The following is a 26,100-nucleotide window of genomic DNA, read 5'->3' on the forward strand; positions in this document are numbered from 1 at the left end:
CTCATATGAAGGGGGTGTTTCAGAGATTTGGGGAATGACTTGGCTTTCATTCTAATATTCCCATTGACATGTAGAAAGGTGACAGTAATTTTTTTTAACAGGTGAAGAAAATATGTCCATTTAAAATTATTTTTGCTGTCTTCCAGCTCAAGCAAACCACTGCTGCAGCCGTTGTGGTTATGAGACTCTCAAGTAGAGGGAACAAAAGGGAAACTCGCCAGTGGCAGAAGGCAGTAACCCTTCTGGTGTTGGGCTTGGTCCTTTGTGTTCAGGGGATTGGGGGGGGTGAGGGAAAAGGACAAGACCCCCTGTCCCCTGCAATGAATTGTGCATCCTCTGCTACGCTCTCTCCAGGAAGCCCTGTTGGTGATGACCTTAGTCATCCTCGTTCTTCACAGATGAATCCCGGTTTACAGCACTAAAGGGCTGTTTTCTGACAGAAGGCCGTTGCTATTCTTGTCCTTTGGGGTGCCCATATACCTGTTAAGGCTGTCATTCAGGTAAGAAGGATAAATGAAAAAAACCCATTCTGTTTAGGAGATCAGTCACACACTGTGAACAACAGGCAACACTAGTCTGGGTTTTGGGTGCATGATTTGCTTGAACAATTTATTCCTACCTGGCAAAAGAAATGCAGGCCCTGCTCATGGAAAACCCAAAGAACAGTATCTTGAAAACAGGTATCTCTGGCATTAAAAGTACAAACCACTGCTGCTCACATCAAACAGCCAACTCAGCAGACTCAGATCCTCTGAGGAGGAGAGCAAATAATACCTGCAGCAGCAGCTACAAACAGAAAAAGGGGATTGCTGGCTAGTATTTGTGCAAGGGATTTGTCTTACAATATAAATACACACAAACGGATGATTGCTCATAATGCATATCTTATTATATGTCATCACGAGAGAAGACGGGACTGTTATTACGTTGTTTGTTTGTAATGAATGATACTATTAGCTCTACTGCTAGCTATTGCAGGAAATCCAGACGGCAATCTGAGCATCATTTCTGATGCATGCAAGCCTTTGAATAGATGGTATGCGAAACAATCAGGGGCAATTTCTTAAAAAACCCCAGACCTCCGGAACCCCAAACCACCCAGTGGCTGCAAGGTCCTTAGGCATCTGCCTAAGCTTAATTTCCACCGCATGCACAGCTCTATTGAAATCAACAGTGGTCCTCAAAAGCATGAATTGTTTACTCAAGCACAGCCTAAAAGAGGAAAAACTATTCAGCAAAAATGTTTTACAAAGGCACAAAGGATAATTTTTAAAATTTTTCTCCAAACAGAATGTAAGATTTTAAGGTGTGGCAACATCGCACGACTAAGGATTTCTTCTAATTTGCCACTAACGCAGCAAACTGCAATCGTTATTACCAATTCACAAGCAACTGACTGCAGCGTAGCGTTTCCACATGCGATAGCCAGAGCCAGTGACAGTAGGGAGAGAGGCGGAAAACGAAGAGGAGGAGGAGGAAGGTGCTGCCTCCTGGCAGTACGGTCTTAGCTGAGTTTAACCTGCCTGCAAAGCTGCCCTTAGGCAGGGCTGGGGTCCATCCTCACGACATCTGTGACAGAGCCCAGCGTGAAGCATAGGAAGGAAGGATTCCTCTTCAAACCAGCTGCACTCAAAGTGCGACCCATAAAAATCAAGATACATTGAAACGGCCTTTTAAACAATTCTATTAGCAAGGAATTTATAGTTCGTGGCAGTTTCTTTGTAGTCCTCTAAAGAAAAAGTCTCTTAGACTAATCAGAGTCTTACAGCAAAAGCAAGACTGTATTAAACTTGCAAACTAACGGTCTTGCAGCCAAGTGGTCTCGTATTTCAAAATAATGAAAGAATAAAAGACCGGACATTTATATGTCTTTTATGATAAGAATTCCTTTCAGGATGAGAGCAGAGCACACAGCCAGGGATAGTGTCATTTTTGCCCTGCTAGGAAATGTGCCTATTTAAACCAAATGAGTGTGTATGTATGTGTGTATATATACAGATATAGAAGTTTAGCAGAGATGAGTAAGCGGAAACTTGTGTCAAAAGAAGAGCAAAGCATATGCATGGCAGAAGACCCTCTTAAAGGCGGATCACAGCATCAGCCCCTTACGTGGTGCCCAGGGACGTCCCCTCTGGAGAACAAAGATCTTGCAATACCAGCAGCAGGAATGACATAGGGTAACCGGTGCCCAGCTGGTGAGCTTGGCTCTATGATGACCACAGTAAATGTGGGATTTACGGATTTCTGCGTTTCATCTCCCTGCGGTGGACTGGCAGAGGGGGCTGCCCTGTGTGTCGAGGTTTTTCGGGCACTCGTTTGGTGTGTGCGGCGTGCCCACAGACGTGGCACGTGGTGTGAAGGGGGGGTTTCCCTGCTGCCCTCCCCTCTAGTGCTGGGTGCGACCCACTCCCTGCAGCTTTCCTTAAATTCCCTTCCAGAGCAGGTACGCACGCGGGCTATACACTTGATCTGTTCAGCTTATATTTCCTGTGAAACATCATAATTGGGCCTTTTGGCCTTTTATCCTCAGCCTTTGTGGCAGTTTTTTGTGGCATAAATATCTTGTGGATTCCTGTGAACAATATTTTTCACTCTACAGGTACCTGCAATTAGCAGTGATACTGGAGGTATCAGGTGCTGGTTCCCAGAGCAGGTGGCCTCACTGGTCTCTCTGCACTGCAACAAATCAATAGCTTTGTGTTGAATTAAGGGAAAAGGGAAGAAAAAAAAAAAGGCCAAAAATTTTTATCTTTCCCTCCCTTTCTTTAAATATAAATACTCTTTAGAGCAATTTGCCAGGTCATTTTTACTTGGTAGTTTGACGGATGCCACAATTTATGTCAAGCTCAAGAAGGAATTAGCAGTAGTGTGGTGTCACACAGGCAATCCTGCCCAGCATTCACTGGGTGAGCACCCCCGGGAACAGCCTGCGATGTGTTTGAACTGAAAAATTAAACACTTAGGTACCTCTGTCTCTATGTTGTAGATGGAGGAGCTCTTATTTCTTTCAGTCTGATCAAAAACAAGCCAGTCTGAAATCTCCTTTTGAAAACTTCCCTCTAAAGTGACAGCAAAATGCTACTATGTTGATTTAAACAGGTTACAGAAGAAAAGATATTTTTCTTAAAAGTATTAGAGACTTTTGACCTTTTAAAAATAGTTGACACTTGCTCCTGCCACTTTCCTTGTGAACATGAAAAACTTGTCTCCCTACCATGATATATTGAACACCAGGGAGTTACAGGCTAATATATCTTAGCAGTTATTGACATTTCAAAAATAAATTCAAGCACTGACTCTTCTCATAATCTCTTTACTTTGCTGAAGATATACATACACGCTGTACTGACCTAAGTAAGTGGGATACCCATTTAAGCAACTGAGTATTAATAGTGATTTCACACTTAGAGCAAAATAGTGTATACGTAAATCTTTGAAGGAGACTATCAGGAGGCACCAACACTGTGTCTTCCTGCTTTCTCCAAAGGGCATGACACCATATTCTCAAATAAATCAATGCAGGCATGGGAAAAATAAAATGCAAATTTCCACACAGCAGACGGAGGCAAAGGGGATTTTATTTCTATTGGTGCTTTAGCACCATGCCAGCAATCCAGATGAAAGTCTGTTGAGAGTTTGGTTGCATCAAATTAATTGTCCATGTAAGAGTTTTAAATTGGTCTCTCTAATCTGAAAAAGCATGCGATTAGTCTGCAGAATTGGAACTGATAACGACCGGATCCAACAGCAGAAGCCACATCATTATAAGAATTGATTTTATAATCAGTACAGTTTGGGGGGATAGATATCTCCTCATACTCTAGCACTAAGGGGGTGTATTATACTGGTTTTAGTTTACTGCCAGCAAAGCTGGAAATGCGTGAAGCTTTGTAAAGTCAAACAAGCAAGGACTGAGTCTTTGGAGGGAACGGCAGCTTTCCGCAGAAACGCTGGCCTCACGCAGGCAGCCCAGAGGGATGGGGTTTATAATTCGGTGCCCTCCAGCTGCTGGGGCAGATGTACCTACTGCCTCCTGCGTTTGGGCATCACTACTTTTTACCTTTGATTATGACCGCTTGTAGGGAAGGCAGAAAAAAACATCTTTAAAATAGACACCCACCCTAGCAACGGCATTTGTCGGGGACGATGGGCTCCACGCAATCTTGAGACTGCGCTGGGACCTCCTTGTTCAGAGATGCTGACACAAGCCGCGTGCCCACATCGTAACTCCTTCCGTGGAAATGGGCTAGCAGCATTTATTGCCACTTATCTTTTATTACTTCTCTCTTGGCTTTGATAGCCAGTTAATGATGAATAGTTTTATTAAGATGACCTGGGCAGATGAGGAGATTACATTTGGGATAATCACTCAGAAGAGTGGCTGAATGAGGAAAAGGGGAAAATCATTGCTGGGGAAAATCAATAGGCAGACTGTCCTGGACTGGGGGAACATGTGGCTTCCAGGACCCAAAGTCTAGTGACAGCTTTTCCAAACAGACCATCTTGAAACAGATGTTCCCAGACACTTCAACAGACAGTTCTGAAATGCTTTAAGGAAGTACACAGGCACAAGAGGCCTCTGGAGGACAGTTCACTACTAACTCCAATGCATTACAGGAATGGGAAGATCCAGAATAGCAAGTGCCTCAGATATGCACAGTTAAACTTTTTGGCTAGGAGGGAAAATTGTAAAAAATTCCTTCTTACTCCTCAGTTCTGGCATTAAAAATCTTCCCTGGCTTATGAGAGGACTCTGAGTATTCACCAGAGCAAATCATGCAGTATGTTACACCCACTTCAGTGAAAATAAATCTCCATGACTTGACCCATCATGAGAAAAATATTAGCATTGCCTAATGTTAAACACAATTACGAATACAGACATTATCTTACAGCTGCTAACACCATCCACTACATCTTTCAAATGTCCTCCTGAAGGGATTTAGGTTTCTCTTACTGAATGTTACAGTCTCCCTGTGAAATACCTTTCTCCGGCACAGAGTTTTCCTTCCGTCTTCTTTTCTGTTTGGATTCATTCTTCCCTTCCATAAAAACTACTTACCATTTTTGTGGTTTGTGTCTAACTGAGGCCTTGACCCTACCCAAAGTCTTATCCCTGAGTTTTGGCTCCAGGCTCAGCCAAGACCCTACTGCATAAATATTTACATGATTGGGGCCCTCAGATATAACCTACCTGGGAAAAAGATATTCTTTTATGCTTCCAAAGTTAAATCCAAACCTCTACCTTGTAACAAACTGCCAGAGAAAACACAAGCACCAGCAAGAAGCTACTAAGTCAAAAGCTTTACAAAACAAGCGTGCACTGAGGGTTATTTACCTGATTGTGACACTGCGCTATCATAAGCAGAAAAAATTAACATTAAGCCCAAATCTGCAGGTTCTATATCAGAGGATGCAGAGATGACATACTATACAAGCATGGGAATTGCATACAACCCCTAACCCTTTTGCCAAGTTGCCGACGGCAGCAGAGGACCCTGATTCATACATCTAGCGTCTTATCTGAAAAATAACTGAACAGCTTTCACTATGAAACCTTGGAAAATCACATGCTTCCACCTGAATTTCCCAGACACAAATAACCCTCTTCCTCAGCAAACACTGCAAGACTGCATAAAGATAAGAAAATCTCAATAGGGGGAAGGGAATGTGTCATAAAACTTAGGCCAAAATTCAATATATTAATGTTTCTATGTTTGTGTGTATATACACACAATATTCCAATAAAAGCAATAAAAATAACAGACCCATGGCCATAGGATGATGTTTACTCACCCAAATCCTCCAGCAGCAGCCTTTCTGCCCATCTAACCCCATTTACATGGAAGTTGCTGATGTACACCACGAAGGGTCTCTGCCACAACTACGCTGTGTAACTCAGGCTTGTAGAAATGCAGACAAACAAAGGCTTTCTGCTATCGTCTGCTGTTGTAGTGCTCTAACAATAAAGTCGTCAGACTGGACTCAGCCCTTTGATGGGGAGCCCTCAGTACCGATGCCCTCAGAGGAGTCTCCGTAGGCAAAACCCTTGTCCAAATGAAGCAAAACCCTTGAGAACCCAAAGGCAATTCCTGGCCACTGGGGAACAACCTGTTTCTGCTATGTAAGAGCACTTTGATCTCCCTGGGAGCCCTTCTCCTCCCCATTATCCTGGGTCATATCTAACTGGGGGCATAGAAGTTGGAGCTAGAGTAATGCAAACACCCTTATCTGAAGTGGTTCTTCTTCATCAAGGGAAAAGTAGGAGGAATCTTTCTCCCCAGCCACAGTGCTTAAAGAAGGAAGCTGAACAAGAAACGTGGTTTGAATAAAAAAAAAAAAAGATGTTTTCCTTAGAAGTTGCTGTGTCTATTCCTTTGCTGTACTGCATTGCATATACTTATGATGTTTTTCTGCCTGGTTTCCTGTATCAGTGTAAACAAACTGGAACTTACAGTGTTTTCACAGCACATAAGCCTGGCAAAACCTTTTTTGTTTCCAGTAAAACACTTTGAAAAAATATGAGGGTGGGGAAAAAAAAAATCCTGAAGAGATCCCAAACCACAAAAATTACCATTTGGAAAAGTCATGTTGATGAAATACACTTAACAAAAATAAAAAATTAAAATGAAATCCATCATTTCTGATTACTATCATTGCTTTAGTTGAGACTGAAGGAGATTTCAGACTGCAGCAGAAGGCATGGAAATCCATTGGTTTTAATATATTTGATCTGCATTTACATTAACATTCTACATCTTAGAGGAGTGCATATTTTCCTGTAATTTTAAATAAGCATTGTCTCTAGGAAGCACACAGCTCAATACACAAAAGGACACAGAAGTACACAAACTTGAAGGCAATCCCGTGAGAGCAATTTAGTTCTCGGATTTAAAGGAATATTTTGTGTATGTTAAATACTGAATTAAAAACTAAAAGGCAACTGCTATATTGTTTTTTCCATCGGACTGAAAACAAAATATGTATTTTTGGATTATTTTAAGAGGAAAATGAAGAAACAAATATAACAGCTTAAGGAACATGATCAGAGCTCCCTCTGAAAGATGTTCTATCTTGAAGTTACCCAAATCCCTAGGGATTTGGACTGGATCCCTGGACAGGAGTGCATTTTTCTTACATGCAGAAAGGTGCAGCAAACAGAAAGCAACCAGCAGTACCAGCACACACCTCATTCTTCTACACAAAGGTAATAGGGTTTCATTATATTCTGTCTATTAGTCTGAGGATGGCTCTGCCCGATGGCTCTGGTTAAGAGATTCCCCAGGCGAATCCCTTGTGCCCCATGCCTCTCTGGGAGCCTTCAGTGAGGACAGATTAGGCAGCAGATAAGTACAAGGGCTTTTAATTTTTTATTATTTTTTTTCCCTGGGGGCTAAATTACTGGTAACATGAAGTGGGTACTTCAAAATGGCAGGCTCAGGACTTGTCTCTACAGTGGCACCTATTTAACTCGAAGACCACACAAAGCCCCAAACAAGATGTTTCAGTTTCATTTGTAGAGTAATTTTACTCTGATTTAGTTGATCCTAATCAATTTAAATGTACTTCTATCTTTTGGTTTTGGCTTTTTTTTTTTTTTTGCTTTTAAGTGGCACGCACTTCTTAGTAATCAAATTTCTGTATATCTATATATCAAAAATATCTTATTTTCAGTTAAATGAATGCAACTGTGCAAGCATACAAGTCCCAAGAAGCCACAGAGAGAATACTCCATTTATGTATGAGACCTGTTAAAAGAGATTCATGCTATACGGTGGCTGCATTTCTGCTCACTTTTTTCTTTATGTGCTGCTAAAGTCAATTTCAGGACATTCATCCACTGAAGACTGAGAGGAGCAGAGAAACTCACAGTCACTTGGGTATGACCTGAACTCAGTACACTCCTATCTCCCATCCAGTCCTGTGACTCTCCTCGATACATTTTGCCTCATCATTCAAACTGTCCAGAAGGGTAGCAACAGGATGCATGCTCTCATATCCTCCTCCTCCTTAAAGACGTGCAGATGGAGACTCGTTAGGAGAGCTAAGATTTGTGTGTGACCTGACTAGTTAGTAAGGTGCCAAAGGAGAAGAAGAAAGACCCCCATTAAACAGGGAAGAATGCCTTTGATTTTCCTTTGGGTCACATTTAGTCAAAAATAAGGTGAAAAGACTCTATTAGATGTGACTGGCAAAATCTTCCATTTAATCCAACCTTCCCACAGTGCCCACGGTGGAGCGTGGTCACCCACTGACACCCCAGCTCTGCTGCAGAGCCGTTTCAAAGTCTGGCCAAAAGAGACTGCTGCTGAAAACCAGCTGCAGCGGCCTTAGCTTGCAATGAATCACCATCTCCTGAGGGCACAGGCTGAGATCACCATCTCATGGTATGCAAGCAACCTACCCATGGGAAAACAAACCATTCATCACACGCATGCGGACTGGACATGAACAAGTGACCTAGAAATTTGAGGGGTTCCAAGTCCTATTACCCTCTGCCTGAGTCATTCTCCTACCACATGAAGCTTGTTGTGATGTGTTTTTTGTGGGCTATGGGGTGGGGAGGGGGTGGAGAACAACCCAAAGTCTACTTTGTCATTTAGTCCTAAAATTATGAATAACTTACTCAAAAGACAAATAAAAGAACAAAATGACTATGAAAGAAGAAAATGTGGTAGCAAGGGAAAAACTTCCTTGTTGTGTATTGTATCTTCAGTTGAATTCCAGAATAAATCTGAATGAATTATATTTTTTAATTTGTTTAACAATGCTAATAGTCACCATGCACTAGTGGTTTTAGCAGTATTTTCTCTTTATATGTATGACTCAAGAATTACCATAGCAACTTGCTTCCTAATTAGCCTTCAGTTACTAACAATCAATACGATTAGACAAGGTCAGCACTGGAGTAAGCTCTATAGATTTTTAAAAAGGCTACTGAGAGTCAGTAACAGCAAGAAGAGGAGGAGCCGGCTCTTGGACCATCTTCCCAAAAGGATGGGCACTGTTCTGCTATTACTTGCTCTCCTATGAACAAAAGAAGTCGTGGCAAAGGAGAGCTTCGCCACTTAGCAGACTGCAGAAAGCTTTTAACCTGCCAGCGAATTCACAAAATATGGAGAACAGAAGCATCCTTCGATCTGCAGATAAAAAGATGCCTTACTGTCACATTGCTGGGACTGCACACCACCAAAATCAAGAATAAATATGTCATGGATTTTTATCAATGTAGCTACATCTGAAATCAATCTCCCTGTGTGGGAAGGATCCCTGAAATCTGGAATAAGGTGAGACTGGCCAGTTCACAGCAAGATGCTCCCTGGGATTTAAGCCTGTGCAGTGCTTGGCTGAGATCCCATTAGGAAGCCCTCCCTCTAGTGACCTGAGTGATTGCCCATCGCTGACACAATTTCCCCCTCATTTTTACAGCCTGTTTCAGTTGTTAACATGTTATCTCTTACCCTTGAAAGCACAGTGCCTGGCAGCACAGTAGGATGAAAACATAATGTGCTGTTCAGAGGTACTCTGGGTCCTGGGAACACAAAACAGGCTCCTTGGTACTGACAGATGAAAGCTCATGAAAAGCCACTTTACTTGTTAGCATGTTTAAGTCTGCTACCAAGAAACACAGGCAAAACCAAGCTTATTTTTAAATAAACAGCATGGGTTGTCAATTATGCCTAGGCACGCGGCTGTCGCAGTTGAACTGTCATCCATTGACTTCTGTAAAAATGTGCTGCCGCTCGGCGCTCTCTATTCCCCTCCGGAGGTAACTTTTCTGCTGTGGTTGTGCCTTCAGCCTCAGCTCATCCCGGCTCGCAGTGCTGGGTCCCCAAACAGAGGGTAGGGCTCAGGGAACAGAGGAGCCAAGACGTGGCACGTGAGGAAAACGTAATGACAAGACAGTCTGGGTAGTGCCGTACGATGGCACTTCAAGCCATGAGCTTTGAGGCAGTACGTCTTGACCTTCCTCTGCACAAAATGCCCCGAAGAAGAACGAAAGGGTTTTAAGCTCAATAAAGGCAGTTTTTATTAAAATATAAACTAGGGTAATTAACTTCAGAGCTGAAAAACCTTGAAGGATATTGGAAGAGAACTGAGAAGAGGTTATATCCCCCTCTACCCTGACATCCATTGCCTTTGGAGAAGGTTTGGAGTTCTTCAGTGGTTTATTCCAAGTGCCAGTAGGCTCTGCCCAGACCTCTTGCAAAACCCTGTTCATCACCCCCGGGGCTGCTCCCTGCTCCCCAGTGCAGTTTTTGGGTGGCATGTATCCATCTCTGGCTTGAAAACCTCATGCCACTTGTAGTACCTCAAAGCTGCTGCCCTCCAAACATGCCCATTAGCTCACAAAGGGACCCAACCCCCTTTCCCGCAGGGAGCTCTGCTGCTGCCTGTTTTCCTAAAGAGCATTAGCTAATTGGGAACAGAAATAATAAATAAGCAAATGCTTTTCCCCATATCGTGCTTGCCCCTTCTAACAGCACAGATGGGAAAAGCCAAAATCTTAAAAATCCAGCACAAGAAGTCTTAAAAATGTGGAAAATAAAGCTGAAAAACATATCATCATAAAATCTCATTCAAAATAAAAGATAAGATTGGCAAAAGGATTAGACATGTCTAATGAGCACCTTCACTTCATAATTACACTAGAAAGGATAAACACTTCCAGATAGAGATGTAAATCTTTCTGCTCTTGAGCAGACAAGACAGACAGAAGTAAATGATGCTTTCAAAAAACAAAGACTAGTTTAATTCTGTCCCCATGTGAAATTCCGCATTATTTCTTGTTTTAGTAAAGAAACTTCACTGCACAAAGACAACACAGAGAGACCATTCCAGGACTTTGCACTGAGCAGCTCATTATTTATTGGGTGCATTTCTCCTCCTCAGAGCAGAAAGCACCCTATAAGATAGGCAAAATATATTCTCCATCTGGACAAGCTATTCCATAATTATTCCAGAAACATTCTCTTGAACATCCTCCTTCAGCAATTGGCATCAGCAGCTCTCAGGGACGAGGTTCTGAACTGGGAAAGCCACCAGCCTGTCCCTGTCCTCAGCTCCTAATCCTCTGCTGACTGTATTGGAAAATGCACAGACACCAATAGTTTTTCAGCATTCTACATTTCTCTCACAATCATTTGTAATTTCCATCTGTGGTGTTGGCTCCCCAAGCATTCAAAATATTTTCTGGCGTAGTATCTGTCTACCATTCTAAATCCTATCAATTTAAATACTTTCCAGACTACTCTATGTATATATATACACATGCATGTATGCAAGTATATATGTACATATATATTCTACCATGCAATAAGTGTTTTACTCACAAAAGGTACACCACTCTTACTTATTTTTAAAGAATCAAGCACATATATGGGAGTCTTCATCAAGAACAGGTTCCAGCTCAAGAAATCAAAGCAGATATTCACAGTATTTTGCGAGCAAATTGTTCTTGGCTTGGTCACAAACCAAACAATGGGCACAACAAATCTCTGGTTTTACACCTGGGATGAATTGGGGCCAGCAATGTCTTTGATAGAAAAATCAAAATGCAGCTCACTAATAACGATAAAATGCTCAGCTGCCTCTCCACTGAGCAAAGCAGCCACCAAACTAATGATTAAATCCCCATCAATCATTTGGCATAATAGAAATAAAAGCCGTGCAATATAATGTTGTCAGAGAATCAACATGTCCTGCTTAGAAAATAAGTGTCTTGACTTCATCTCAACATTTGTTTTCCATAAATGCTGAGGTTTCTATCAGCATTTGTATAGCAATGGAAAATAATCCTTGATTGCAACATGCCAATTCCACTAACACTATTTCTAAAATAAACAGAAAAGCTAGATAAAATTAATATGGGAAGGTGTTTCTGAAATCAAATTACCATTTCCAATCTGGGCCAGCCTTCCTCTTTCTATCAAACAATATTCAGTAGCGGCAACAATACATATTGAAGAAAATCCCATTTAGAGCAACTCAGGCACAATTTCAAGTAGGTCACACCTTTTGCACCCACTCACTGGTACAGTTACATACACGCACAAGGTTAATAGAAAAAAATCCTATAAAAATCTATTTTCTAATAGCAGCACTTTTTAAAGCAAACCCAGAAACTAGATATATCTGGAAGGAGATGGCATTACGATGGCTCTTGGGATATGCCGTCACCCAAATTCCCACCGACTTGCACCGGCACAGCACCATGGTGCAGCAGGAGCCACGGACTCTCGACCAGCCCGTCTGTCACGCGGAGGAGATGGAGGAGCTACGTGTTTAAGCTGAACAGCCAAGTGAGGTGCAACCACTGTAATTCTGTTCTGAATGCATGTGTTTTCTCTCAGAACTGCTTTGTTATTCAAGTTCACACAAGAATGTAGATTTTTTTTCTTTCTTTTTGGTAGAAAGAAGCCCTTTTATAATAATCCTCTTACCACTCTCTAAAGAAATGTTTCTTGACTTTAATGTATGATGATCTTTAAGGTCCCTTCCAACCCAAGCCATTCTGTGATTCTATGATAATTCTGAGTTCTCATTTCATTTTCTGGTATACATATGTAAGTTTAATAAATGTATCGCTCAGCCAGCTTAAGAATTATTTTATGTTTCTTTGCAAATATGTATTTTTATATTTACAAAGTCACTTAGACTGTCACTGATTCTACTTTGAAAGTACAAGAATCTCATAATAAAATACAATTTGAAACTTTCTTTACTTCAAAATAGAGTGAAGCTCCTGGAAGGAAGAGGTGGAAACTGAAGAAGTGACACATTTTTAGGAAAAATATTTGACTCTGCCAGCAGCCATCTTACATTTTACAACACCAGTTCTGGCCCCTTTTGAAACAAAAAAAATCCACCCAAAAGCACCCGAGATGAATCTCAGAAAGTTGGCCAGTAAGCGGACATATCAGCCTCTTCAGTATGCATAAAGCATATCCTGCAGGACAAAAGAAATATTATAGTATTAGTTCTGCACCATGGGATGACTATCAGTTCTGAGGCTCCTTGCTACCTTTATCAGTTGCAATAATCAGCTTCATGCCCCTGATGCAAGGACCTAGAATAGGCTGCCTTGCCAAACTGAATGATTCAGAAAAACCTAGTATCTCTCTATGAGCAACCACAGAATGCTAAACCTGCAGTCCATCTGGCCCAGTATCTTGCTCTAGAGCTTGGAGGGGAGGCCCAGGAAATGGTGTAAGAGCAGGGCAAGACTACTGAGAAATAATAATTGAGAAAAAAAAATCTTAATTCCTAACATTTTCATTTGGAGAGGTTTTTTTGACCACTGGGCTGAGAATTTTCTTTAAGAACTGTGCATTTCACCCTCAAATCTCATTTTGAATGAATGAGGCTACTTCAGACGCACATTTAGATATGCAAAAGAGCTATCTTAATTTAGCCTGCACTTAATTTTATCTGATTTGTTTGCATAGAGGAAGGCAGAAGAACATTGGATCAAAGTTTCCTCCTAAAGTAGAATGGGAACTCACACAAGCATTTGCCCACATTTCGTCTTTATAAATTCAGGTATTCCGAACAGTATGTCGCTGGGGAGAGGCATTAAAGCATTTAGCGTACATTCAGGCAAGTGGATTTCCGTTTTTTTGCTTTACCTGTCTCTGTGTCTAGACAGCTGTAAAACAGGGACCAGAAATTATGTCCAAGATGATTCTTCCATTAAATACTTCAGTCTCTAATGCTGGCTTCATACCGATATAGTTAGCAAAAAAAGATGCTGCTAACAGTTCATTACCACAAAATTCTTTCTTGCTTAACAAAAGGAAATAATGACAAAATGTATTTTCTTTTTTTCTTCCCTTTCTAAATCTCTTTTATCAAAGAAAGCAAGCATCAAGATACCAAACCACACAGAAAGAATTATGGAATACTTTCTTTCTTGTACTCTAACATGTTTCAATTAAAATATGCAAATATTAGCATGATTTTCTGGGACTTTTTAAACAGAAAAGTTAGCAAATGTTGATATGGACACTATGAATTGATTTTACATTTCCTAGCTTCTTCTGTTAAGGGTTTTTTCTTTATTTGTAATTTTGTTCCGCCCAAGCATTAGGAAAAGATTGAGATCAGGTTATGCATTTACAGAAATATAACAAAGCTGTAATTAAAATCTCTGCTCTTTGACATCAGCAGTGAGTTACTGACATGGATAATAAAATTCTACTTCACTGTTTTGTAATTGTGCAAGGGATGACAACAATAACTGCAAGTGTAAGATCTCTTCCACAGATAAGCTTTGGCAGGGAAAAGCAGAACGCCAGGTGATGATGCAGCAAAAGGTTTATAGATTATAATAAAACCACCTAGTCTTTGTTCATTACTTATTATGTTTAGAACACAAGGCATAGCTTCTACCTTCAGGAAATCAACGGAATTAAGAACACACCAGGCTCCCTACGTGTTCATACCAAACAGTTAAGTTTGCTGTCCAAGGGGTGATATTTGCAAAGGCTGCAGAAGGGTCATCTGAAGCAATAGCCCTCCTTCGAGAAGAAAACGCACCCAAGCCGCTCTGCTGGCGGCCGTAGCGAGAGACAGCGGCAGAAGGCACTGTTCCGACCGGGTCCTCCACCGACGACATGTTACAGAACCCCGGGGAGAAGCTCGCAGAGCTGCTCGCCTTTCCAATCCCATTTGTAGGAACCCGTTTCAAAGGGCAGAGTGTAGCGATGGGCAAACGAAGACTGACGCCCTGGATGCTGTTGGGCTAAGGAACGCGTACAGCACGTGTAGCAGAGGATAAGCTTTCTGACGTGATTTTGCTGCTGAACCTGAAGTGCAAGCAACCCCTCCAGTATAGAAAAGAGACGGTTCGAAACCGTGGATCACCATCAAACATGGACAGTCAGCTGGCATGGGGGCAGCTGGGACGGGCTAGTCTACCCCCAGGAGCTAGGAAGCCTCCAGTGATCGCTCACTGCCTGACCACCAGCCTGTGGTGGCTGGGCAGCCTTTGGTGCCTGCTGACTTGTGCAGGATTAGACCAGGCAGACGGAGGGGAAAGCCCCGTATCATAACAGTGGCCCCATTAAAATATTTATTCTTTGGGATGTCAGCCTGAACTTTGAATTTCTTTGCTTCTACTGGTTACTCACCTTGATGTTTCTGAACTCTAGTCCTCTGTTCCCTGAGAGAAAATGCATATTTAGACTCATTTAAATGCATTAAGTAGCATACTTATTTTCATGCCCTGCCCTTAAGATGCAGAATGTTACACATAACTTCCTATAATGTAAATTAGAATTTAATATCCATGGAGTTGCACCTTGAGAATATACCCTGAAGTATTTATTACCAAAGCATGATCATTACCTGATTCAGCACATATTTTGATACGTAGAATGCACCGTGTCTTCCTTTCACCGTAGGGATGTAAATAAATATTTTTGTAAACATGCACTATTTAACTTATATGTCACAGCAAATCCTCCAAATCTGTATTTTGCTTCTTGCAAAAACATAAATAGCAGATTTATCCAAATGATGCAACAAAAGGTAGAAAGGAACTCCTGCTTAGAACCAATTTCCAAATGTCTTGGTTACACTGAATCCTAACCATTTTCTCAAAATAGCTTTAATGATCTTATTTAATCACAGCCTTTTGCATACCAAATGAGGCAGCACACGATACACTGCGCAAGAAAAGTTGGGGAAGCTGCAGAATACTGACCAGCCGCCTTGGCAGCAGAAGACACAGACTGCTCATCCTTAGGTGATCATGCGATTGCTACCTCCCCGCCTTCCTCTTCCACCTTTCTGGGCCGTATGCTGCCAGGTGTTACAGAATCACATGCTGGGGCTGAAGTAAACTGATTTCAGGAGCATGTGGGATGATGGACATCCCTTAGCCATTTGCTAGCCCAGGCAGCTTTGACGGTTATTGCTGAAGAAGGTCTGGATAGTGAATCTACCAATTTGCCAAGTTGTTAAAACTTGCTAAATAAAACGAAGACTTCCCACTGTGACAAGTTCTCCTGATGAGACTTTTACAGTCTAGCTAAGAACTTTTCTCCTTCCCCACTTGCAGGAAGAGAGATCTGCCTTGATTCAGCAACATACTTTAGCACGTGCCTCAAAATACTCTATTGAATGGCCTCTGCTGTCCTCAAGTATCTCATCTCAGTTTAAATAAAACATTAAAGGTAACTCAGTCTGATGTAATTAAGTCAAAGGGAAGTGTGACCTGCCTTTTAACCTACAGGGGCAAACAGGAGAGATTGTAGCATCATACATCAGGTTAGTTGTTGTATGTGGAATAGGCTGGTGCCCATGTACCTAGGTCACAGGCCAGCAACATTTGTTCATGTGAACCATCAATGGATCAACAGTCCCAGAAAAAAACTCACATAAAAGCTTGAATGCACTGAGTGGTTAAATAAATACATGATTCAGAGCTATTTTCTCTACAAATTCATGAGGAAGCTGTAGGTAGCTGGTGTATATATTCTTGCTGTCTTCCATAGACAGAAGACATCAGTTTCCAGGAGTGCCAACTCTGGCAGATTCCATCAACTCTAAATTTTTAACAGTTTCCAGAGTTTTCAGAGCTCATCAAGGATTTGGCTCTGCAAGCCCTCTTAACCATAGCACGGTTCATGTTCTTAAAATGTCCCTTTGCCAAAATCTGTTAAAGAAATCCCCTTCTTTCATTACTCCAAACTACAAAGCAGGGCCAATAAAGAAGATTTTTCTCTGTGACATCTTCTAGTTCAAGAAATACTTCATCCACATGGCTGAATTTCCTTGAGCCGCACACAGGTTAGATTTGAGAGGGAATGATGAAACAAGGCATTATGTTTTAGCTTAAACCTTCAAAAGAATAAATAACTGATGATGAATTTTCAAGGGCATTGTGCCTCAAGATACAAATGTGAAGCCTATTTGTCTTGCATAGGGTAAGGCAATCAGACCAAACTTCTTATAAATACGATGCCTGAATCAGGCCTCATTAGACCAACATGCACAAGTCTACTTTGCCACCTTGTAGTAACAGGAAGAAACTTAGCAAGAGAAAAAGGGAGGCTTCGATATTGCTTCAGACTGTCTCTCCTCCAAATTAAGCACTTGCAGTGTGGGCTGAAGATGACATAGCAGCTGCAGAGCATGTTGAATTGATTTTGCCAGGTATGTGCCTGCATGGGGCTGCTTTTTAATTTAGTAACTGGAGGGTTAATTAGTTCTGGGAGTGTAAACAGGTTGGTTAAGCAGGAGTCCAGATGAGCTGCCACGTTCCAGTTGGCTAAGACTTAGGAGCAGACTAAATGTGTATCAAGAATAACTAATCTGCTTCCCCGGCCACCTGTTTGCTAAATTAACATGAAGCCAGAGCTGTGCAGAAGTTGGTGAGCTGCTACCAATAAGCTGGTTAGGCTGTTCCTCAGATCTGTGGGTTTCTGAAGTAGTTTTCTATAAGAAAATTTAAGTTGCACCTTTAGTAAGAGAAATCTCAGATAATTAGAGTCTGTCAATTTATTTCATAACTTTAAACATCTTATCTAAGAAGAAAAGAAGATCTTTCTCCTAGAACATGCTTGGGAAAAGTTGTTTCTCTATATGACAGTCTGCAGAATGGGTATTTCATGGTTTTTCAGTAACTGAAAGAATTTAGATGGGTGAGAAGGAAATGACAAGCTAGAAATAGTTCAAATGGGCTCTCATTCTTTCAAAAAACTTAAAAATGGCAAAAGCATTCCAGTGACAATTTTTCCAAATAAAATTCCAGTTTGTGTTTTGCCAAAAAAAAAAAAAAAATTGGATGAAAACCAAAAGATTTTGACTTGGTAACTAAAACTGGAGCTTCCAAGGGAAGGCAGATAAGGTGCTCCATGCCAACATTTCCACATCACACTACTTTTTTGCATTATGAGTCATGGTCACTAGTGTCCATTCTGGAAAGTCCTTGGACAGTCCCACTGGAAAACAAACATCTTTCCTGGGTACGGTGACTGAAGCCTGACTGGAAGTATCTGGAAGTGTTTGACATTTGTGGCAAAATACATCTGTTCAAATCTCTCAGCTGTTCAGGTGTTTAGGAGGAAACTAAAATGCATATAGAAAGCAGGAACACTGAAAAATGTTATTGAAGGATTTTTCTTTGAAAACCAGAAATTTTTGGTCATTGTATTCAAAAGCCTTCATTCACTTTGAACGCAAATACAACAGGGTTAAGATTCTCACGGAGGACTCATCTCTGATTTAACTTGTATTCAACCAGCTCATCCCCAATGGATGATTCCAAAGACCACCATTCCCTGCAACTTCTGGGCTTTAAAACCTCCCCCGGTCTCAGAAACACAGTTAGAAGTGATCTAATATTGATAAAAATCATGTGTACAGGTATGTTGGACTGTATGAGATACTGCTTTTCTTCAGTAACACACTCAGGAAATACTGTCACTCTCTTAATTTTTAGTCTACTTAGTTCTAGGTGAGCACATACATCTACTACATTGAAGTATCTCATTTGTATACATCAGGCTATCCACATTTTACCATATGGAGGTATCACATTATTAATAGCTGTTTTCCTTAAATAGACTACAGTTTGCTTTAATCTTCCTTTCCGTGCATGATCTTGCAAGAGTAAAAAGGCTTTCATACAAAGGCTATGTTTTTATATGCAAATCTATCATTTGATTATACACTTTTTTGTCCCTACATTATCATGAATATTTCTGATGAATGTTTTATGGGCTAGGTTTAGGATTTGTGAGCTATTTCAAATTTTATCTGTTTGCCATATCATCTGCAAATACCGCATCTTTGTTGATGTTGATTGGTCTCATTTACATATTTATCACACTTTTATGCTCAAGGATGTTTTGCTATAAACTGTCTGTCCCCATTTCTCCTCCATGTACTACTAGTACATAGATATATTTTCAAATTGAGCTCATTTCCATATATAATTTTCTTGGTTAACAATAAATCACTACTTAGAGACATCCTAGTCAATGCGATAGCTACCTTCACACATATCTGACATATGGTTTCTGAGTAATTAAAGATAACGGGAGCAGTTTACAATGCACTTCATAGTCCAGATAGCTCAATGATTTTCCATAAGGACTAGGCTAACAGGAACACCGCAGGACTGTCAACCCAAAGCTGATCTTATTCCTAACTGGAATAGGAATCCAGTTTTTTTGGTAACTGGTAACTCCTGGCCACAAAAAATAAGACTTTCTTTTTCTTTTCTCAAGAAAAAGGACCATTTACAGTGGTGTTTGATGGGCTTATGAGGGTCCATAGCCATGAGTGGGGTGCAGCAGCTGGAGGTTTTTTAGTGTGTACCACGTGCCAGTAGAAGACTCCTGAACCTACAGTGATGCCCTGAAATGGATCTTGCACTTCAGAAAAGGCCAGGTGCCATGCGAGCTTTACTACTTGCTACTAACCAGCAGCTCTTCAATCATTCTTGCATGTTCACTGCTTGTTCTTCATCCATCCATCCATCCATCCGTCCGTCCACCCACCCACCATTCTCTATGTTCAAATTCTTTTCCCTGTCCCCTGCCATACCTTCTGGTGTGTTCACCTGCTTGCTAAATCCCTTACTTATGCAAGAGTACAAGAGAAAAGGTTAGAAATGATGCAGAGAAATGTCAGCAATCTATTCCTTTTTAGTTTTGCCATTACACACACAGCACTGAAAAAGGCACTGACTTTAAAGTGCATTTCCCCACTCCCACTCAGACTCCTCTTGGGTCAACAGCCCGTTTGTGACCCTCTCCTGTCAGGGGGCAATTGCTGGGTGTGTTTCTAAACAAAATGCTGTGATTTGCTCATATATGAAATAATTCGGAAAAATGGTATATGTCCCAAAATAGTTCACGTTGGACAGTAACATTTATAATTTCTGGTACTAGCACCAGTTAATCCACAGATTTTCTGTTGCTAAAGAATGGCAGGAAATATATTACTAAGAATTTTTTCTTCTAGTGGTGGAGGGCTGCAAATACATCCACAACAGTATACTAATGAAAATATGATACATCCGTTCGTCAAAGGTGCTCATAATTGTATCTCCAGGCTTATCACTAAAATTCACAGAGATTAGGTGCTTGCACCGTCTATGTGCTAAGATTTTTGGATCTATCACCTGTAAGAAACTTCTCTCACACATCCTGCCAGTTGGCTCTGAACACACACAGAACAATCCTATTTATTCACTAGTGAGAAGAGAATTGGCTGACCTGTTATGAACAGGAGTGCTTTCCTCCCCAATCTTTCCACTGTTTCATTCCAAAATTCCCCAAATAATCAGTTGCCCATGATCTTCTGCTATGGCACTGTATTTATTAAATGCGATGACACTCCATTCTCAACCAACCCTTTGACCAAGGACTGCCCACTTGCTGATATAAAAATGTATTTATGACAACAATGTTTTGGAACATGGTGTTAAAAAAAAAGTTTCTATTTTTTTTAAACAGAAAGATGAAAGTAGATGAAGCTCAGAGATAGGGGCTTGCTCAGAGGCCATAAAAGGAGTTGCAACCAGAAATTGCTGTTTGGAGCAAAATAGTTGTTTCCTCGTAAATATTGACATAATACATACATTTTCTCCAGGTCACCGAGTCCTGCGAAAGCTCCTTTTGGAATGACTCTCATCTTGGTGAGCACAAATCTCCTGAAAATAGAGAAAATGGGGTGATCATTCACTATTCACAACACAAGACTGCTTTGGTAGCCTTGTCAGCACAGGAGAGGCCTTTATCACAGGTACAAGGATAGTCTCCAGGCTGAAGGCTTTGGTGTCTAAACACAGCTGTAATGTTCAAAGGCTTCATGGGACTCCAACTGCCTTCCCGGCCCCAAATTACAGCGGTGTTGGGGTACCTCTGGAGCTCCTCAGGGGAAAAAAGCAACTGTCAGTAGTTACAATTTCCCTGTTTGCTTCAGTAAGAAATGCAGACCCGCTCGCCGCAGCTTTGCCGTGCGCTGGGAGGGGACCGTCTGTCTCATCTCGACCTGTCTTTTGAGAGATGCTCAAGCACAGGATGAAGCAGCCCTCTGGACCCAGACCGGGCTGAGTTGCTTACGCAAGGTTGTAAGGTGGTACGTGCACGCTCATGCAAGATAAGCCTTAACCTGCTGCACAGATAATTTAAGGAGTCAGCTACTATCTCCCATCAGTGCAACTTTAATATCCTTTACTGCTTCTCGCAGTCTCTCTTCTAATTAGTTCATGATGTGCCACAAAACTGGGCCTTTGGAATGTACAACTTGATCACACGTGCACCAAGACAACATTTTAATCATTTTTGGAAGGTCACAGAATATGCTTTATGAAGAAAAAATATTTAAAATGTCATATGAACCTTTTTGTAACCTGGGCTCATCCCCTTTTATCACAATAAACAAAGAGGACTACAAAACTTCTGATGGGCACTCAGCAAATGAAAGGTAGGGTTTCTACTACTCCTTGGAGAAATAAGGTGTTATCTGGGTAGTTGTTTTCTTTCATGCATTTAATCATTCATAGGTAGTGAGTGCAAACAATTGCATATATTAACATGACCTGCTCATCAAGATACATGCTTCACATGATATGCTTATGACTAGATGCCAGGTCAAGAAAGCATAGCTGAGACACGAGAAAGCCCACAGAGTTTTCGTAGAGATTTTCTGCTGAGAATAAAAGTCATATTCAAACTGCCACGTATTAAACACCAAGCAGATAAATAAGCAAGACATCAGATAATATTGGTTGCATTGAGCGACAGTTGTTAAAAAATGGTATTTTTCTTTAAAAAAAATCACTTGTGTTACATATGTGAATATCACCCCGTGATTCAGTTTCTTAGCCTATTTTCCCATGGAAATGGAAATGAATTGTTTTCTGAATTACTATGGATGTCTTCTTTTCAGTGAGCATGCCTCCTGGACTATCCCTCGTTTTTATTGTCTCAGAACTGGTTTTGCATGGCTGCTTGAGATTGCCTTTCAGCTCGCGTCTGTGCTGCCTTTTTGTAACCTCTGCAGGAGGACAGAAATGGGAACTCAGCCTGGTATTACCTGCGGTGTAGTCCTGCAATTTTTAACACAGTACCTCCAAACTAGAGACTTACTTTCTTACCGTTCGCATAAAGTATTCATGCAATCCTCATCTATTTTTTATTTCAGCTGATTAGTTTAGAATTTTCATGGGAGATTATCATGTTTTAATCAAAGTCTTAGGGAAAAAAGTAATATTCTGATAGAATACTACTGTGAAAGATTCCTATTTTTTAATTGTAAGTCTTTAGTAGAATCTACTCCCTCATTTAGATTCCTAAATATGAGTTAATATTTACTTAAGTGGGACAAAGTCAACGCACACCTCACCTAGCTCTAAAGATGTCACTGTGATTACACCAGGAGAGAACTTGGCCCCCCACATTTTTAAACACTGAAATTTATGGTATTCTGAGTCCCGAAAGATGATGAAGTCAATTTGGTATTCCATTATTCTTGTACTATCATTAATGTAAGTCAGAAAGAGCTCCAACACACTGTCACACAAGAATTACAGTATGAGATCATTATGCAAATGTTAGAAGGATTAACGAGCTTCCAGAAAAGGCCTAACCTGGATTAGGCAATTTGTAAAGACCTACTGAAAACACGGCCAGTGTAATGCATGCAAAGCTATGGCTGTGTTTTCAGAGTGCAGCTAGGTACAATGGATCCTTGCAGAACACCCAGCAGGCTTAGTGCTACAAAGCTGAACCATCAGGAAACTCTTTAACTTTGATCTACTTTGAAACCTTTCCTAAACTCTCCTTTATAGAAACGCATGCCTAATTTTGGAGACCTAGAAAGCAGGCTCTGTCTGAAAAGCCACGTATAATTTTTTTTATGGCAATGTTCTAAAATGAATCCTCTCTCTGCAGGCGCAGATCATCAGGACGTTTGCAATTTTTTAATTAAACACTGGCCTATGCCATGCTTCACCACAACAACAATTTACAGCCTGATCCTGAAACTAATTAAAAGAAGGGAACCTCATTCATAGATGAGGTTACCTGTATGAGGAAAGTCACGAGTGCATAGAAGTAAAAATCAAACCTTGAGTTTCTTTGTTGAATACCCTGCTATCCTGTGTTAATAAGGTGCCAGAATTCAGGAGCCACGTGTCTAATGCCCTGGAGCAGTTTAAGTGGAATTGAAGTTTAATAGCCAAAGTCTCACATTCCACTTTAAAAAATTAAGGTTAATTGTCTTTAAACATCTCTGAGTAGGCTAATAAAGTCAGCCTTAATGGTGTAACGAACACTGAAAATTAGAGTCAGCTACCTGTTGAATTATCAACTGTATAATGAATAGGAGTCTATTATAACTAGCCAAATGCTGTACTGTCAATAAATCTCACCAATTAGGCTCCAAGAATCAATCTGTACTTAACTTGAGATACTGGCTGTTCAGTACCAATTCTTTCCAAGGTACACGGGGAAAATAATTGAAAAGCATTTCCTTGGTTTTGTTGCTGGCATTATTTTAGGGTCAAAGAAATGAATACAGCCCACCTTCATTCAAGTATATTTCATGTCAAGACATGTAAACAAAAGCACTCTTTAAAAAAACATGTGCTTATTGGAGAGATGCGGTATTTGGTCCTAAAAAATTATGTTAGCACTTAGGCACCAGCAAGGAAAGCACTGAAAAGCCTGAACACTCAGTGCACGGTGTGGAATTGAAAACCCAGAGCCAGGTGCCCGCCATCAGGCGTGAGAAAGGGTAGGCAGAAAGTTGGGTGATCCAAAAATCTGTACGCAGAGTGAGCCCCCAGGAAACACTAAATCTCATCTCCCAGAGCTTTTAGCTCTGCGTCGGAGCTGCAGGTGTAGCACCGGCCTCAACACACGCAGGGACCCCCCTGGCTCGCAGCAGGCTTTGCCGGGATGGAGGAAGGCATCGCGGTCTCTCGACGCAGCCCTGGCAGCCGAAGCACAGACTCAGGGAATGGGAGGCCTGGCACCAAGTCCCCCCTCAGCCCGAGTGGTGTAAACTCCTGTATTTCATGCCCCAGGAGGATGGTCAGCGGTCAAGGGACCTCTCCCTGCCTAGGCTCAAGCATCGTGCAACCAGGGCTAGGCTCCTGTGCCACCAAAGAGGACAAGGGGGAACTTAACCCTACCATCCTCTCCAGAGGCATTACAGTTGGACTTGATTTCCCCGAGACAAATTAAAAAAAGATAATGACACTTTTTTTAAGTCCAAAGTCCAGTGATGCTAATGTTATTTGGGCTACAGGAGGTCCCAGAAGTCCTAGCAAGGACTCCAGTGTTGGAGCCAGCAGAAACTTAACAAATGAGAGAGCAGAAACAAGCCCAGCGAAGGAAACAAGCCCCAAATGGTAACATGGTTATCCTGCACCATGAGAAGGCAATATACATGGCTGGAAATAGAAGAACGGCAATATTAACTATTGCTATTCCCTACATACAGAAGTATAAGCTAGGTTTAAGTCTGGCCTGTTGGCCCATTGCTTCTATACACGCCTTGATATCCAGGAGAAATTTCTAAATTCTGATCTAAATACATCTGTTGAAAGTGATTCTTGGGAGTTTATTGATAGGAACTGAAGCTGTCTGCTGCAGTTGTATAATCACACTTATACTTTACATATTTATATATATATATGTGTGTGTTATGAATTATAACAGAAATACTTACTTATATATATACATAATATGGCTTAATAGTTAACTGATTTTTACCTACTTCTGTTTTCCTTACCAGTGAGAGTGTTGTCTGTTAAGCAGTAATGTCCTTTTACGTCTGGAAGAACAGATAAGCTTACAGTCAGACTGTATTTCTCTGGACTGAACATGCACAAGTCCCACAGGTTTTTCCATGTTTCATTTTTAAGTGTTTTATATGCCGCTTTATTATAGCATTTTAGTTTGTCTCATGAATGGGTGTGAGTAAATTCTTGTATTACAAAACTACTAAAAACCTGTTGCTAATTAAGGCTAGACCTGTCAGGACTAGGGCAGAACTACCTCCTACTGATTTGTTTATTTATACAGGGATGTCTAAACCTCGTTATTTAAAACAGTGGGGTCTCAGTTAATGTGAAGCCACCGACACAGGTGACTTACACCGCTTTATATCACCGTGAAGAGCAAACAACCCAAATACATCTCATTTCTGTATGGCTGTGTCTAGTATAAGAGAAATATCATAATGCCAACTTAATCTCAAAGCCTCGAGAGGACGATGCAAACAACAGAAATTAGCAGGTACGGGTAAAATGTTCCTGAATAACCCTCTAACATTTCCAGTTATGAAGAGATTGACTGAACTTTTCCTAAAATAGTCTTCTGCAGCTGACGCAGTTCAGGCAGACAGGACATAAGACAGAAAGGGAAAAAAATACCTCCAGAAAAATTAACATTCTTCCATCTAGCCCCACATGAATCCAGTGACAGAAATCAGACCGACCTCATCACGAAGGGATGGAGGACTGGACGTCATTATTCAAGTATCTGGTGCCCAAGGTATGGGTGATTAAAAAGACTTGGTAAATTACAAGTTAAAAAAAAAGTAGACCCAGAGGGGTCATTTCTGCTAAATGTCTCTTGAAAAAAAGTACATAGGAAACACATGAATTGTGCCCACTAAGCAAATCAATGTAAATACAGTGGGTTTGTAAGGTTAGCCATTTATGTGCAAAGTGATGTATTTTGCATATTCATCAAATGAGTTCTCAGACCCTGGGCCGACAAGCTTTTTCTTGAACAACTATGAAGATGCTCTTTGGCTGAAATTCATAAATTCTCCACCAGAACTTACTCCCACACCGCACTGGTGCCCACTCCTCCCAGCCCCCTTCCTTAGCATATCCCCCCCCCCTCCCCCCAGCAATAACCTTTCACAACAAAGGATTGCGCTGATTATCAGAAATTAGACTAGTTAAAAAAAAATAATTTCTGCTTCATAAAGCATGGTTGAATTTAGGTCTTTCAAAACACTTTTTAAAACTCATTTCTCAGATCTATTTAAGTCACACACAGTTAATCAGAAAGTGTGTGCATTGTAGAATTATCTTCCCTGGCTCATGTAAATTGCAAATTC

The 26,100-nt window shown here is 41.0% G+C and overlaps 1 protein-coding gene across 1 annotated transcript in view; it reads right to left on the bottom strand.

Moving 5' to 3' along the window:
* FSHR (follicle stimulating hormone receptor) overlaps positions 1-26,100 on the bottom strand; it is an 80,737-nt gene that overhangs the window by 28,434 nt on the left and 26,203 nt on the right. The window contains exon 2 of the mRNA XM_010577777.1: positions 20,597-20,668. Coding sequence (XP_010576079.1) covers positions 20,597-20,668 — 72 coding nt within the window. The remainder of the gene's footprint in view (positions 1-20,596; positions 20,669-26,100) is intronic.

Source organism: Haliaeetus leucocephalus, unplaced genomic scaffold (assembly GCF_000737465.1).
Source record: "Haliaeetus leucocephalus isolate CR32 unplaced genomic scaffold, Haliaeetus_leucocephalus-4.0 Scaffold577, whole genome shotgun sequence".
Classification (NCBI taxonomy): domain Eukaryota; kingdom Metazoa; phylum Chordata; class Aves; order Accipitriformes; family Accipitridae; genus Haliaeetus; species Haliaeetus leucocephalus.